The sequence below is a fragment of the Ranitomeya variabilis genome, chromosome 5 (assembly GCF_051348905.1).
Source record: "Ranitomeya variabilis isolate aRanVar5 chromosome 5, aRanVar5.hap1, whole genome shotgun sequence".
Classification (NCBI taxonomy): Eukaryota; Metazoa; Chordata; class Amphibia; order Anura; family Dendrobatidae; genus Ranitomeya; species Ranitomeya variabilis.
This window is the reverse complement of record NC_135236.1, coordinates 675528765-675544817: the sequence shown is the minus strand read 5'-3', so window position 1 is coordinate 675544817 and position 16053 is coordinate 675528765. Positions and strand designations below refer to the sequence as shown.

Genomic DNA, 16053 nt, shown 5'->3' with positions numbered 1-16053 from the left:
TGTTAGACTACTCTGGTTTCTGGTCATCACAGGCCTATCTTCAGCGTTGGCACTTGTAGAATTTTCTGATGAGGACTAAGGTGCCATATGGATTGACATTTACCAAACAACGCAGAAACTTGATGCCTTATTAATCTTGAGTCATTTCTCCCTCTTCAAGCTTCGAAAATGGTTTTCATAAGGCTCGCCATTGTTAAATATACTTATTTTGTACATTTATTTATTCAGCAGCAATCTTTACCAGATGCGATACTCCAAAGAAAATGTCACAATGTTTCGTATACAAAAATGTAGTGGTTTATTGGATTGTCCACCAAAAGGAGTCATTGCAGCAAAACATAAAATAGGTGAAGTAGTTACAAGAGATTGTCCATATGGCGTTACCATCGACCCTGAGCTAAATTAACAGAAATAACACACAAAATGTCAGCTACACCTTACAGGAGGCATTGTAACCAGTACAGAATTGAAAGTAAAAATGAATACCCATGATTCATATTTGAGTCTGTCCATTTTATACAGATTCCACCAAAATGGACACCGCCTGCACAGCCCTAATAATAATATAAATAATCATTTTATATAGCACTTCTCAATTCAACGGGGTCATATATGTAGCACCCATTAGGACCGTGCGGTACTCGGACTGGGTCCAGCGGTACTTAAAGGGGTGGTCACAGAAGCGGTGACCCAGTCCGTAGCCCTGGGCGTCCAATTAAAGGGGATGATGTGTAGTGGGAAATAAAGTCTATGTTGAAATGTTCGTGATGCCACCTGTGGTACTCGGCCAGGGATGGCCGATGCTGCTTAAAGGGGACGACTGGGGCTGATGTTGTTGCAGCAAAGTTGGTAAAGCTTCCCACAGGTAGAGCTTAGTCCCCAGGGCTACCGGTACAGTTGAAAGGGATGATTGACGGTGGGGTGCAGGAAATTATTTGAGGACACAAGGGTTGCAGTTTCCTTTACCATTTACTGGTGAATTGCAGGTGCAGTCTGGAGCACAGGTAACAGGTGTTGATAGGGTCCGGGCAGCCTGAAATTAACTTGGGATCCACCTAGCCAGGTGGGTTTGGAGGCCTTCCTTTTGCGCTGTATTTTCTGTCCCTTGCTGCCTGAAGCTCTGCACAAGTTCATCCCAGTGTCTGTTAGTTCTAAGGCCTCTTTCACACTTACGTCTTTGAGCTCCCGTCGAAATCCGTTGATTTATGAAAAAACAGGATCCAGCAAATTTTTGTATTTTTTTCAGTTTTTTTTTTAGTTTCCTTTGATGTAACATCACTATATACCTCAATTGAACATTCTAGGGGACTACAGGCAGTTGGTGTGACACTGTCCAGCTCCGACATGGCACCGGACTGTGCATGGTTCGCCCTAACGCTGTTGGAGTTCATCCTGGGGAGGAATTTTTTTCTCTCCGGGGATGATGTTTACCTGCAGCATCGTAGGACAGCCATTTGGTCCAATGTGGCCCCTACTTATGCCAACATCTACATGGCTGTCCTAGAGGGTTAGCATGTGTACAGGTCCACCTACTGGTGCCATGTTAGGGGCTTGTGGCGTTCCATCGACGACATCTTCCTTTTATGGGATAATAGCAGGGTAGAGTTAGATGCTTTTCATCAATTTCTGAATGGAATTTTTCCTGAACGTTGGTTCACCATGGATTGCTCGCAGTAGAGGATGCAATTTTTGGATACCTCTGTATATAAGAAAGATGGGATCCTATATACAGACCTCTTTGTTAAGAGCACAGACAGGAATAATCTGTTGCACTTCTCCAGCGAGCATCCAAGGAAAATGGTAGAGTCCTTACCCTGGAGTCAGATGTTGAGGTTAAGAAGGGTGGTCTCATGCGAGACCCAGGTTCACAAACGTTTGGATGAGATGTGCAAAAAGTTTTTGGCTAGGGGTTACGCTAGAGCTGATTTGGTAGAGTTGAAGAGGAGGGCTTTGCAAAAGTGTAGGGATTATCTTTTGGTACCTAAAACACCAGTTGTGTCTAGCAAAAGGATACCGGCTATAGTAATCTGTTCAGAAGTTAGAGGCATTTAGGTGGTAAAAATACACATTTTCATTTCTGTCATGCCACTTTACATTAATTCCTGAGAAGCACCTGAAGGGTTAATAAACTACCTGACAGCAGTTTTCAATATGTCAGGGGGTGTTGCTTCTAAAATGGTATCACTTTTGGGGGTTTCCCAATATATAGGACCCCTAATGTCACTTGAAACATGGATAGGTCCGTAAAAAATAAATTTTGTAAATTTCCTTGAAAAAATGAAAAATTACTGCTACATTTTTAAACCTCCTAAAAGGCTAACAAAATAAAAGAACATTTTATAAGTGGTGCTGATGTAAAGCAGACATGTGGGAAATGCTATTTATTAATGTTTGCTGTGGTATGACTATCTGAATTAAAGGGATAATCATTCAAAATTTGAAAATTGCTAATTTTTTAACATTTTTCTCAAATTTCAACATTTGTTTTAAAATAGACACAAAACATATGAACCTCAATTTACTATTATCATAAAGTATAATGTGTCACAAAAAAAAAAATCTCAAAATCACTGGGATTTGTTGAAGCATTCCAGAGTTATTACCACATAAAGTGCCACTGGTCAGATTCCAAAAATTTGGCTCCGTCACTAAGGGGTTAAAAATGTTTTTGTAATTTATATTACCTGTGTATCCTCTTATTGTACGTACCATAGATGATCCTGATTGCCTGCTGATATGTTGGTGTTTTCCCCTCTGATTTTTTTTGAATTGTGGATGTTTTCTTTCTATCTTTGTCATAAATGGGTGTTTGTTACCTTGTTTCAGTGCCCCTTTTATAAGCACAGCTGTATAGAGCTGTTTATCACTGATTAGAATATGCACCTCCCACTTTGTGTCATCCTGTGTGGGAATTAACGATTCTGAGTAGCAGAAGCTTGCCTTGCGTGGAGAGGTGTGGTGCCCAATGACTTCTGGATGCCGGGGCATGCGCAGATGGAAGGAGACTGGACTGGTCCACAGCCATTTGGAGGAAGTGTCTTTGTCCAGTCAGAACAAGGTTACTATGACAATGGAGGTGCTGCGTGCTGATTGGGACTGCTAATGTTCTCTATGGGGACATGTGTCTACAGTCATCATGTGTTTGTTTGTATATTAGCAATCGAGGTTGATGTATTTTCTGGCGATGTGTTAGGCTACTTTCACACTAGCGTTAACTGCATTACGTTTCAAAACGTCTTTTTTCAGAAAAAACGCATCCAGCAAAACTTTTTGCTGGATGCGTTTTTTTCCCATAGACTTGTATTGGCGACGTATGGCGACGGATTGGCATACGTCGTGTACGTTTTACGACGGATGCGTCGAAATTTGGCGACACGTCGTCTCAAAAAAACGTAGATTGTAACGTTTTTTGTCTCCGCCTAAAAAACGTGTCGCGACGCATCCTGCGGCATACGTCGTTGGCTGCAATGGAAGCCTATGAGCGACGGATGCGTCGGGACACGTCGTACGACGCAATACAGCGCTGCAATACATTTTTTTTACACTGAGCATGCTCAGAAGCTGGATTTTGTTGCCAATTGGCCAGACACCCCCAAATCTATATAAACCTGGCCTGGGCCTTCAACCCCACATATGCCTGCAAGACCCAGAGAGGAGAAGACTGCCAGCAAGACCCCAGCCACAAGACCCCAGCCTGACACAGGAGCCAGCCACTGGAAGGAGCCAGCCACAGGACTCCAGCCATAAGACCTCAGCCACAAGACCACAGCCTGACACAGGAGCCAGCCACAGGAAGGAGCCAGCCACGGGACTCCAGCCACGGGACTCCAGCCACAAGACTCCAGCCACCATAGAGCCAGTGTGAGTATTGCAATTTTTGTGTGCATCTGTGTGCCTGTGCATTTGTGTGTGTATATGAGGTACTGACTACTGAAAGAGCTTAAAACCTGAAGAGAACCTGAGGCCTGCCATCGTCCTGCACCAGCCAGTGCCATGCTAGAGTCCAGATCCACCATGATGCCAGCCACTGTGAAGACCTGCAGCTCCAGCCAAAGGATTGTCAGCCTTTTGTATGTGTGTGTAATGTGTGTGTGTATGCGTCTTCTGATTGGGTTCACCTTTCTGCCTTTGTTGTACATATGTGTATTTGCCTAAAGCTATGTGCGTGCATGTGTGTATTTTTGTACGGCTGTGTGCTTTTGTATCATGTGCCTGCACCTTATTATGCCTTTGCCAATTTTATGCCTGTTCATGTGGGAGGGTATGTGTCCATGTGCAGGATTGCATCAGGGTGTGGTCAGGATTTTCCATCAGTATTTGTACGCCAAAACTAGGAGTGGGTGATAAAAGCAAAAGTATGCCTTTTTTCGTGTTATACTTTACCTAATTTTTACACTCCTGGTTTTGGCTTACAAATACTGATGGAAAATCCTGACCAAATTCTGATGCGATCCTGAATGTGGACACATACCAGGCATGTTTTTTGTGTGCGTCTTGTTGATTGCATGTGCATTTGTCCATGCTGTAATTGGTTATTTGCCTTTTTCTGATGTATTGACTGTATAGTGGTCTGTGCAGCATGTGGTTTTTTTTTTTTTAAATCTGATGTGTTTTTTAAAAAAGTCTAGCGGTCTGCAGCTTGTGGTTTGAATGTGAGTGTGGGTTTTTTCTATTTAATAAAAGTGTTGATTTTTTTTAAATTACAGTTATAACCATTTGCAGTTGAAGTACTTGTATTTAAAATAAAGAGCATGTCAGCTCCTAATTGTGATTTAAAAAAAAAAAAAAGAGTGAAAAAAAAATTATAATAAAATGTTTATTAAAAAAATGTCCGTAGTATTATTTCATAAAGGTAAATTTAAAACTGGTGTATGTACCAATGGTTACACATGCAATACAGGGTTGGTTGAGGGCTAATTTTTTTAATAAAGGTTAACCTGTAAATTTTTTTTTTTTTTTTTTTTTGGGGGGGGGGGGGGGAGGGAGGTTATTTTTTTCACATAAAATGTGTCAAATATATTTTTTCTTGGTGTTAAAATTAAAAAAATTTTATTTTATGGGACATGGAAATGAATGGTATAACGTGCCACTTTTTGGGGGGGTTTTGGTGTTCACCTGTATGAACATTTCTGACATCATTTTAGTAGGGTGTTTATCATTGAGCATTACCTAGTTCAGGGGGTGGTCTAACTATAGATCCATTATACATATTAACAGATAAACCAGGACCGCTGCCCACCAGGACACAGCCGCTGCCCACCAGGACACAGCTAAAGTGCTAGAAGTAAGTTTTGAAGACCCCAAATCTGCTACTTCAATGTGTAGAGCAGATTGCAAGTGTCTTTTTAACTTACAGATACACCAGGACCACAGCCGCAGCAAGCCGCCTCTAGTCCCAACCAGGACCACAGTCGCAGCAAGCCGCCTCTAGTCCCAACCAACCAGGACCACAGCCACCAATCTTTTCAAGTAAGTTTTGAAGACCCCAAATCTGCTACTTCAATGTGTAGAGCAGATTGCAAGTGTCTTTTTAACTTACAGATACACCAGGACCACAGCCGCAGCAAGCCGCCTCTAGTCCCAACCAGGACCACAGTCGCAGCAAGCCGCCTCTAGTCCCAACCAGGACCACAGTCGCAGCAAGCCGCCTCTAGTCCCAACCAACCAGGACCACAGCCACCAATCTTTTCAAGTAAGTTTTGAAGACCCCAAATCTGCTACTTCAATGTGTAGAGCAGATTGCAAGTGTCTTTTTAACTTACAGATACACCAGGACCACAGCCGCAGCAAGCCGCCTCTAGTCCCAACCAGGACCACAGTCGCAGCAAGCCGCCTCTAGTCCCAACCAGGACCACAGTCGCAGCAAGCCGCCTCTAGTCCCAACCAGGACCACAGTCGCAGCAAGCCGCCTCTAGTCCCAACCAACCAGGACCACAGCCACCAATCTTTTCAAGTAAGTTTTGAAGACCCCAAATCTGCTACTTCAATGTGTAGAGCAGATTGCAAGTGTCTTTTTAACTTACAGATACACCAGGGCCGCAGCAAGCTTGAGCAACAATGTCCTCTTCTGACAGCCCTCCTCCACAGCAACAGCGTGTATCGGTAAGTTAACACAAAACTTTTTTTTTTTTTTTTAAATTTCTTTAAATTACATTTTTATGGATAACTACATGCATAAATTATGTTTCAACAGGAAGCTGAATCAGATGAGGAGCTGTCAGAAGGGGGCGAGACGGGTGGAGAGATGCTAGTGGAGGAGGAACCAAGTGTAAGTAGTGGGGAAACAGTTTTTTCGCACATCACACTGCACCATACACAAAACAGATTTTCATACATAACTAAACACAGAAAATATATGCCTACATTACTGAGAATTTGTTTCCTTTATTTCAGGCTGCTGCTGCTGCTGCTCCTGCTGCTGCCGCTGAAGGTTCTCCCAGACAATCCCAGAGTCGGCGGACTCGTCGCCGCGGTCGGCTATCAGTGAGTTTTTTTTTTTGGGGGAGGGGTATTCTATTGGTACTTTAGTGTTTCAGTGTACTAATTTGTTTGTTTTCCTTTTTTTTTTTTTTGGCACAGGCTTCACAGCGTGCTCCCGCAGAAGAGGATGATGATGATGACGACATTGATATCGAGAATCTCATCGAGGAGGTTCGCGAGCGGGAGCCGCTGTGGAACATGGCTGACCGCAGGCATGCTGATACCGGTGTCACCCGTCGGCTCTGGGACGAAGTGTGTCGCAACCTGTTTCCAAGGCGGGAGAGCCTTCATCCTCAGCAGCAGAGCAAACTAGGTAAGTATTCACTTTCCAGTGATGTTTTGAGCTGACTGTAATGTATTGCATTTACCAATTTTTGGTTTTTTCTTTTGATTCTTGTCTTCACAGTTGGAAAGATTAGGAAGCGGTGGCGGTCACTGAGGGATCGCTTTAAGAGGGAATTCAATGATGAGATGAAGGCCCCGAGTGGCTCTGCAGGAAGGAAGAGGAGCAAATATAAATATGGCCAGGCCCTCTCCTTCCTGAGGCGAACCATGCTAAGCAGAGTGTAAGTATTCTACAGCCCACTAATAACCATGTTAACCTGTCTACTTAGTTTGCTTTCAGTCAGGGCTTTTTCATTCCAATGTATTAATTTCATTTGTTTTTTCTTTCACAGCACCTTCTCCAGCCACCGGGCGCCTGCATCTTCCTCTGCGCCCTCTGGAGCGATCCCTCCTGAGTCCGCCACTGAGGGCCACGTCGGTAGGCCCCACACCTCTGTCCCCTCCTCTGACCCCTCCTCTGACCCCTCTGTCCCCTCCACTTCATCCGTCCCAAGCAGTGGAGCATTATTGCAGCCTTCATTGCTCGCATCTGATGCTGAACAGATAGCGTTTCCTTTACCCCACCCCTCTGATCCTGCCACCTCGACACCACCATTAGGTTCGTGGCGGCAGCGACAGAGGGGTCAGGAAAAGAGCTATGCTCCTGAGTTCTTGCACCTGAATGCATCCTTCCAAGGCTCTTTCAAAATTTTGGGAGAGCAAGTGACTGCTGGTTTCAACATGGTGCAGTCACGCATCAGTGAAACAAGCCGTGAAACCAGCAGTCGCTTGGATAGGCTGCATTCAGCTGTAAGTCCCGATCCGGCCAATATTTTTTTTAACTCCATGCTCAGGACCATGGAGAAACTATCTTTTGAGCAACAGATGCGGGTAATGAATACCTGCCATAATGCTCTACTGCAGGCCGTTAACGAGTCTACCCACACACCTCGCCACACCTCCACTCCAATTCCACACCATACCCCCCATTACCAAACCCAGCCCCAATACCCACACCAGCACCATTACCAAACCCAGCCCCAATCCCCACACCAGCACCATTACCAAACCCAGTCCCACTACCCTACCCAGTCACAATACCCAACCCAGTCCCCACAACAATCCCGGCCCCCAGACCAAATTACTTCCCCGATGTTTTCCTTACTCAACTTTTCTCTTCCCCCTACCCCAACACCACCCCCCTCTGGTCAGCCTCTTGGTTTACCCCCCCCTTCCACTGCACCCCAAACAAGTAGGGTTTCCCCACCTATCGACGTGGTCCAACCTTCCTGCCCCTCCTCCTCTCATATCTCCACCCAACAGTTTCAAGATTTGTAAATACGATGTTTAGTTTTTTTTTGCAAAATCTTCCAAAAACAAATTTGATATTAAAAAAAAATATTTTTTGTTGGCAAAAAAAAAAAAAAAAAAAGAGTTAAAATAAAATTCTGAATATAAAATTCTACTCTGTGTGTGTGTCTGGATTTATTAAGGTAATATAATAAAAAAGGTTTTAATAAAAACAAACACCGAACATTTTAAAGGTATAACAAAACGGTTTTACTAGCAAGAAAACCATGCTTTTTGGCCCTTTTTTTTTTTTTTTTTGGGCAGAAACACATTTTTTACATAAACAAAACACATGGGAAACTGGTTACACAATCATGTCTTGCCACGGGATCCGCCCGACAGGTGAGACAAAATAATCGGCAAACTGGTCCCTCATCCTTGTAACTGAACTTGTAGAGCGAACTGAGCTGCTGCGGTAGTCCCACAAGGTGGTCTCCAACTCTTCGTCATCCAAGGAAACGGGCTCCTTTGAAAGGACAAAGTTGTGGAGCACCACACAGGCTTTAACGACCTCGTCTATAGTTGTTGTTTTCAACTTGATAGCCGTCAGCAGAACCCGCCACTTCGCCGTCAATATGCCAAAGGAACACTCCACGACTCTTCGTGCTCTAGTAAGCCGGTAATTAAAGACCCGCTTGGTATGGTTTAAGTTCCGGCTACTGTACGGTTTCAGTAGGTGCGGCGACAGTTGAAAGGCTTCATCACCTACAAAAACATATTCCAGGGCTGGGTCATTGGTTCCTGGCAGTGGTCTGGCTGGCGGTAAATCGTAGCTCTCTCCATAAAGGCAACGACCCATTGGAGAGTTTTTAAGAACTTGTGAATCGTTGGACCGTCCATACGCTCCTATGTCCACGGCAAGGAACCTGCAGTTGGCATCTGCAATAGCCATAAGGACGATGGAGAAATACTTCTTATAATTATAATACTCCGATCCTGTTCCTGCCGGTTTCGCAATCCTTATATGTTTCCCGTCAACTGCACCCACACAATTAGGGAAATTGCAAATTTGCTGAAACTCTTCAGCACTTCGCAACCAGATTTCCATGGATGGTTGGGGGATATACTCTGGTTGCAAAGTGGTCCAAACAGCCCGACATGTGTCCTTCACTATTCCAGAGATAGTTGAAATGCCCAGCCTGAACTGATAATGGAGCGAAGTCATAGATTCACCCGTAGCTAGGAAACTTTTAAAAAAAAAAAAAAAAAAAAAAAACATGTTAGAAAAAATTGCACAGACCAACAAGTTTTAATATGGCACTGTTAATTTTTTTTTAAGGACGGGACACCCAATAAAACCAGCATGAAACCGGTGTAAAAAAACAGTGGAATGTCCGCCAAGAAAACCCAAATTACATGCTGCAGAAAATAGTGCGCAATATGTCAGCGCAGTATTGTCTGCAGCATGTAATATAACATTCAAAATGACCAATGACAGAAAAAAAACAGTTGCATGTCATCAAACCCAAAAAAAACAAACAAAAAAAAAAAAAAAATGCAGAAAATGCAACGCAATATTTCAGCGCAGTATTTTCTGCAGTCTGTTATCTAACATTCAATATCAGCAATGACATTTAAATAAAGCAGTGGACTGTCCGCAAAGAAAACCAAAATTACATGCTGCAGAAAATAGTGCGCATTATGCCAGCGCAGTATTGTCTGCAGCATGTAATATAACATTCAAAATGACCAATGACAGAAAAAAAACAGTTGCATGTCATCAAACCCAAAAACCAAAAAAAAAAAAAAAAAAAAAACTGCAGAAAATGCAACGCAATATTTCAGCGCAGTATTTTCTGCAGTCTGTTAACATTCAATATCAGCAATGACATTTAAATAAAGCAGTTGAATGTCCGCCAAGAAAACCAAAACTACATGCTGCAGAAAATAGTGCGCAATATGCCAGCGCAGTATTTTCTGCAGCATGTAATATAACATTCAATATCAGCAATGAAATAAAAAAAAAAGAGGCTTACCGCAGGGTCACCATCAGCCGCTCCACCGGTGTGATGGCAAGCCTCATCCTTGTATCCTGTCTTCGGATGACATCCTCCAGTTTTGCAAGCAAAAAATCGAAATGTTCAATCCTCATCCGCACGTAGTTGTGGAATTTGTGTGGATTGTGCCGCAACTCCAGGTACAGAGTGGACTGGACACCCCGGGTCATCCGTAGTTGATTAATCGGATGAATCCACAGTCGCCTCCGTCTCCGTTGCTGCAGAAGCATCCTACGCCTTTCCGCTGCCGCCTCCTTCTCCCGCACTATGATATCCAGGCGATTTGTCTCAAAGATAACGTCGGTAACCAAACTAGCAATCCTCCCAAGAACACCTTCCATCGCTGCCACAAAACTAAAACCCACAAAGATGGGCTGTAAATACAGTACTATATAGTTTTTCAAATTTTCCAGTAGCCAATCAAATTTTGGGAGCCTCCCCTTTTAAAAACGGATCCGTCGGAAAAACGGATGCAACGGATGGTAAAACGTATGCAACGTATATAACGCATCCAGTATTTTCGACGGAAACGTTTAGCGGATTTGCGACGGATCCGTCGAAATGCTGGATGCGTGGCATACGTTTGTCACCGTTTTTCACTTTTTTGACGCATCCGTTTTTTCGGCAAAAAAACGGATTTGCGACGTAATGCAGTTAACGCTAGTGTGAAACTAGCCTTAGGCCTCTTTCACACTTCAGTTGTTTGACGTCAGTCTAAAACCGTCATTTTCCTCAAAAAACGGATCCGTTTTTTTTTTTGACGGATCCGTTTTTTTCCCCATAGACTTGCATTAGCGACGGATTGTGACGGATGGTCGTCCTTTCCATCCGTCATGCGACGGATCCATCAAAATTTAGCGGACGTCATCTAGACATTGACGTTCATCTAGACGTTTTTTGTCTCCGTTGAAATGGCGGATCGCGACGGATCCGTCGCATACGTCATTTCATAGAATGGCCACCTATGGGCGACGGATCCGTCGCGATCCGTTTTTTGGCAGATCCGTCGCCCCAATCCGTTTTTTCAATTTTTTTCAATTGCGCATGCTCCAAAAAGTATATACAATCCCCGAGTAACGGATCCGTCAAAAAAACGGATCCGTTACATCCGTTTTTTCAACAATTGTGACGGATCCGTCGATCCGTCACTTTGTCGGAAGTGACTGACGCCAAACGACTGAAGTGTGAAAGAGGCCTTAGCGGGCAGTTTGGGGAAATATGGGGCTATTTTTAACTGTTGAATGTCTGTATATGTATGGAGGCATAGTGTTCAGTTTTCATTGGTGCATGTCTAAGTGCGGGGAGGGGTTTGCACTTTATAGTTTGGGTTGAAACACTCCTGTACGGTGCTTGAGAAAGAAATGTGATTTTTTTTCACCAACATTTGAGGCGCTGTCTTCTCTACTACTTGGTATGGACTTTCTTCCGGGATGAACTTCCTGGTTGTGACATGCGTCTTACATAGTGTCCTGTAGGACCCTGGCTACATGAGGTGCGGTTTAACTTATAATTTTTGATTGCTGCAGACAGGGCCGGACTGGGACTAAAATTCAGCCCTGGCATTTGAAGTTACACAGACCCACTTGTCACATGGTGACTGTATAATATCTTTTTTACACTTGTAGGTTACAAGAAGTGCGGGGAGTGTAACACGACTATATAACATATAATCACAGCTGTATCCAGCATTACAGCACAGCCCCATAGAATGTAATGCAGCACAGCCCCCATAGAATGTAATGCAGCACAGCCCCATAGAATGTAATACAGCACAGCCCCATAGAATGTAATACAGCACAGCCCCATAGAATGTAATACAGCACAGCCCCCATAGAATGTAATGCAGCCAGCCCCCATAGATTGTAATGAAGCCAGCCCCCATAGAATGTAATGAAGCCAGCCCCATAGAATGTAATGAAGCCAGCCCCCATAGAATGTAATGAAGCCAGCCCCATAGAATGTAATGCAGCACAGCCCCCATAGAATGTAATGCAGCACAGCCCCCATAGAATGTAATGCAGCACAGCCCCCATAGAATGTAATGCAGCACAGCCCCCATAGAATGTAATGCAGCACAGCCCCCATAGAATGTAATGCAGCATAGCCCCATATAATGTAATGCAGCACAGCCCCATAGAATGTAAAACAGCATAGCCCCATAGAATGCAATGCAGCACAGCCCATATAGAATGTAATACAGCACAGCCCCATAGAATGTAATGCCACACAGCCCACATAGAATGTAATGCAGCCAGCCCCCATAGAATGTAATGCAGCCAGCCCCCATAGAATGTAATACAGCTCAGTCCCCATAGAATGTAATGCAGCACAGCCCCCATATAATGTAATACAGCACAGCCCCATAGAATGTAATACAGCACAGCCCCATAGAATGTAATGCAGCACAGCCCCATAGAATGTAATACAGCACAGCCCCATAGAATGTAATACAGCACAGCCCCCATAGAATGTAATGCAGCCGTCCCAATAGCCCCACAATCCAGTTATCACTCATTGATATATATATATAATAAAAAAATAAAAAAACACTCTACTCACCTTTCCTCTTGCCCTGCACTGCTCCTGGCTCCGGTCTCAGCAGCTGCAGTCTGCCGGGTGACACCGCAGGTGCGCGATGATATGACGTCATCGCGCACCCGCAGTGTCAGCGCTAGGCAGAGCGGGGGATGATGGGAGAGGGAGCGACAGCAGACGCTCTCTTCTCCATCACTGCATTGCATTGTATTCACCTGTATAGTTGAATGTGGGGCGGGGAGTGTGCCGACAGCGGCACACTTGAGCGGCCCATTACTGCCACCAGCCCTTCTGGCATTTGCCAGAACTGCCCGATGGCCATTCCGGCCCTGGGTGCAGATTACAGATTGTCTCCTGCCCAACTGCCAATGTACAACTGCAGAATACGCTTTAAAAGTATTGCACAGATGACCCAGCATACGTGCTATCCCTAGCCTTATCTGAATATATAAGAAGTCTCTCCGAGGGGTCTAGCACCAATTGGTCTAATTGAATAATTAAGCAATTTGCACAAGATCAGAGCAGGCATTACTACGCAAGATAAACAACCCCATGTTAAACAGTGAGACCATTAAAAAAAAACACCAATAAAAGAGATAGCAAAGAAAAAAAGGAACAATTGATAAATATCAAAGAAAAATCTTGCACAATAGGATGGTGATGTTCACACATAGAAAATAAAACGCACAAGGTGAAGGATGGATAAATAAATATGAGAAGAGAAGAAAGATGAGTATTCGTCTCATGCCATGTATAACTGTTTATACACTTTGTATAAAGATAATTTTCTCCCCACTGCATTCGGCTGCGTGCAGGTGCTGGACAGAATCATAATGCTGTTAACCTGCAGATTAACAGCGTTATTCCTGGTGACAGGTTCCCTTTAAGGACTGGAGCAGTGTGAGAATGTTAGCTGAGAGGCCACAATTGAGGATGAGGGCATGCAGTATTATGATTATTTATTATTATAGCGCCATTTGTTCCATGGCGCTTTACATGTGAGGAGGGGTATACATAATAAAAAAACAAGTACAGTAATCTTAAACAATACAAGTGTCAACTGGCACAGGAGAGAGGACCCTGCCCGCGATGGCTCACAATCTACAAGAGCTGGGTGAGGATACAGTAAGTGAGGATAGAGCTGGTCATGCAGCGGTTTGGTGGATCGTTGGATACTGCAGGTTGTAGGCTTGTTGGAAGAGATAGGTCTTCAGGTTCCGTTTGAAAGTTTCGACGGTATGCAAGAGTCTGATGTGTTGGAGTAGAAAGTTCCAGAGTAGGAGGGATGCACGGGAGAAATCATGTATGTGATTGTAGGAAGAGGAGATCTTGTGAGGATCGGAGGTTGCGTGCAGGAAAGTAGCGGGAGATGAGGTCACAGATGTATGGAGGACACAGGTTGTGGATGGCTTTGTATGTTATGGTTAGGGTTTTGAACTGGAGTCTCTGGGCAATAGGGAGCCAGTGCAGGGATTGACAGAGGGGAGAGGCTGGGGAATAGCGGGGGGACAGGTGGATTAGTTGGGCAGCAGAGTTTAGATTGGAGGGGTGGCGAGAGTGTTAGATGGGAGGCCACAGAACAGGAGGTTGCAGTAGTCCAGGTGGGAGATGATGAGGGCATGCACTAGAGTTTTTGCAGATTATAGGTTGAGGAATGTACGGATCTGGGAAATATTTTTGAGTTAAAGTCGGCAGGAAGTGGAAAGGGCTTGGATATGTGGTTTGAAGGAGAGATCAGAGTCAAGGATTACCCAGAGGCAACGATCTTGTGGGACTAGGAAGAGTAAGCAGCAGCAGTTTACTTTATTGGATCGGTCTGTGAGGGGGTCCAGTGAGATGGGGGAAAGATGATGAATTCTGTTTTCTATGTTAAGTTTCAGAGATCTAGCAGAGAGGAATGATGAAATAGAAGCCAGACATTGTGGGATTCTGGTTATTAATGAAATGATATCTGGTCCAGAGATGTAGATCTATGTGTCATCATCATAGAGGTGATCCTACAAGCCATGAGATTCTATGAGTGTCCTAGTCCAAAGGTATAAATGGAGAAGAGCAGTGGCCCTAGGACTGAACCTTGCGGGACTCTGACTGATAGTGGTCGAGGTGAGGAGGTGGTGTGCAAGTGGGAGACGCTGAATGTCCGGTCTGTTAGATATGACAAGATCCAAGATAAGGCCAAGTCTGTGATGCCAAGAGATGAGAGTGCAACACCCCAGGTAACCGGTTGCTGAAGTGATGTTGTCTGTTGTGAATTCTGCTCTTGGGTTCCCTCCGGTGGTGGGAGCTGCAGCCTCTGGAAAAAGAGATAACTTGAAGGAGTTGAATTGTGGAAGAGCTTAGAGGGAAGAAGCACAGTGGAGGAAAGTGCTCAGGAGGGGAACAGCAGAAGGACACCCTCAGAGCCAGAGCGCAGAAACCGGGTACCGGGAGCCCAAGGTCGTGTTCTTCTCCAGGACGCACAGCAGAAGCGGAGGGCATAGGACTTTATGTCAATTGCCTGCATTAAGTCTGAGGTGAAGCAGTAGCCCTAAGAGCTGGGTCATCTAAGAGATCCTATAAATAGGCTCGAACTGCCTATCGTACAGACATCTGTCTCAGGGCAGGAGAGAGGGGGCTTTGCAACCAAGCTTTAAGCAGCATGGACCTCGCCAGCTAAAGTAGCGCAAGTAGAAAAGGCTTACGGACCTCTCCTGGAAGTGGGATCTACTATTGCCTCCACGCCAGCCGGACCACAGCTACCCTGCACCTGGTACCTTGGACTGAGGACTGCTACTATCAGTAAACCAGGTACAAGACTGCAAACTCTGTGTCCTCCTTTGGCACACATCTTGGGAGCCCTGGGGATCCCCCTTCACTTGTGGCAAGCGTTACCATCTTGCTGCAACATCACCCCAGAGGACCCTGTCATGGTTCCCAATGGCAAGGGAACATCAGAGAACTTAAATAACAGACTAGCTCTTGGGTGATGGAATCTCGAGCTGACCGTGAGCTAAACCTATCACACAACTAACAGTGGCCGGGTGACGTACCTACGTTTTATCCCTAGACGCCCAGCGCCAGCCGGAGAACTAACTAACCCTAATAGAGGAAAAAACAGACCTGGCTTACCTCTAGGGAAATTCCCCCAAAAAGGAGACAGAAGCCCCCCACATATATTGACGGTGAGTTCAGAGGAAAAGACATACGCAGTATGAAGGTAGGTTCAGCAAAGCGAGGTCCGCTTACTAGATAGTAAGAAGATTGTTATGGTTCTCAATGGCAAGAGAACATAGCCCAGCAAACATAGAACTAGCTCTTGGAAGGATGGAAACTAAACTGACCATGAACTAAACCTGCCGCACAACTAACAGTAGCCGGGTAGCGTAGC

At 44.7% G+C, this 16053-nt stretch overlaps 2 protein-coding genes across 2 annotated transcripts in view; both read left to right on the top strand.

Annotated features, from left to right (window-relative positions):
- The window catches only part of LOC143777006 (E3 ubiquitin/ISG15 ligase TRIM25-like), a 334722-nt gene that overhangs the window by 270358 nt on the left and 48311 nt on the right, over positions 1 to 16053 (top strand). The window lies entirely within an intron of this gene.
- Positions 2995 to 14654, top strand: LOC143773496 (uncharacterized). The gene is made up of 6 exons (XM_077260921.1): positions 2995 to 3076; positions 3158 to 3171; positions 6580 to 6793; positions 6887 to 7046; positions 7158 to 7958; positions 14561 to 14654. The coding sequence occupies exons 1-6, from the start codon at positions 2995 to 2997 to the stop codon at positions 14652 to 14654; spliced, it is 1365 nt and encodes a 454-aa protein (XP_077117036.1).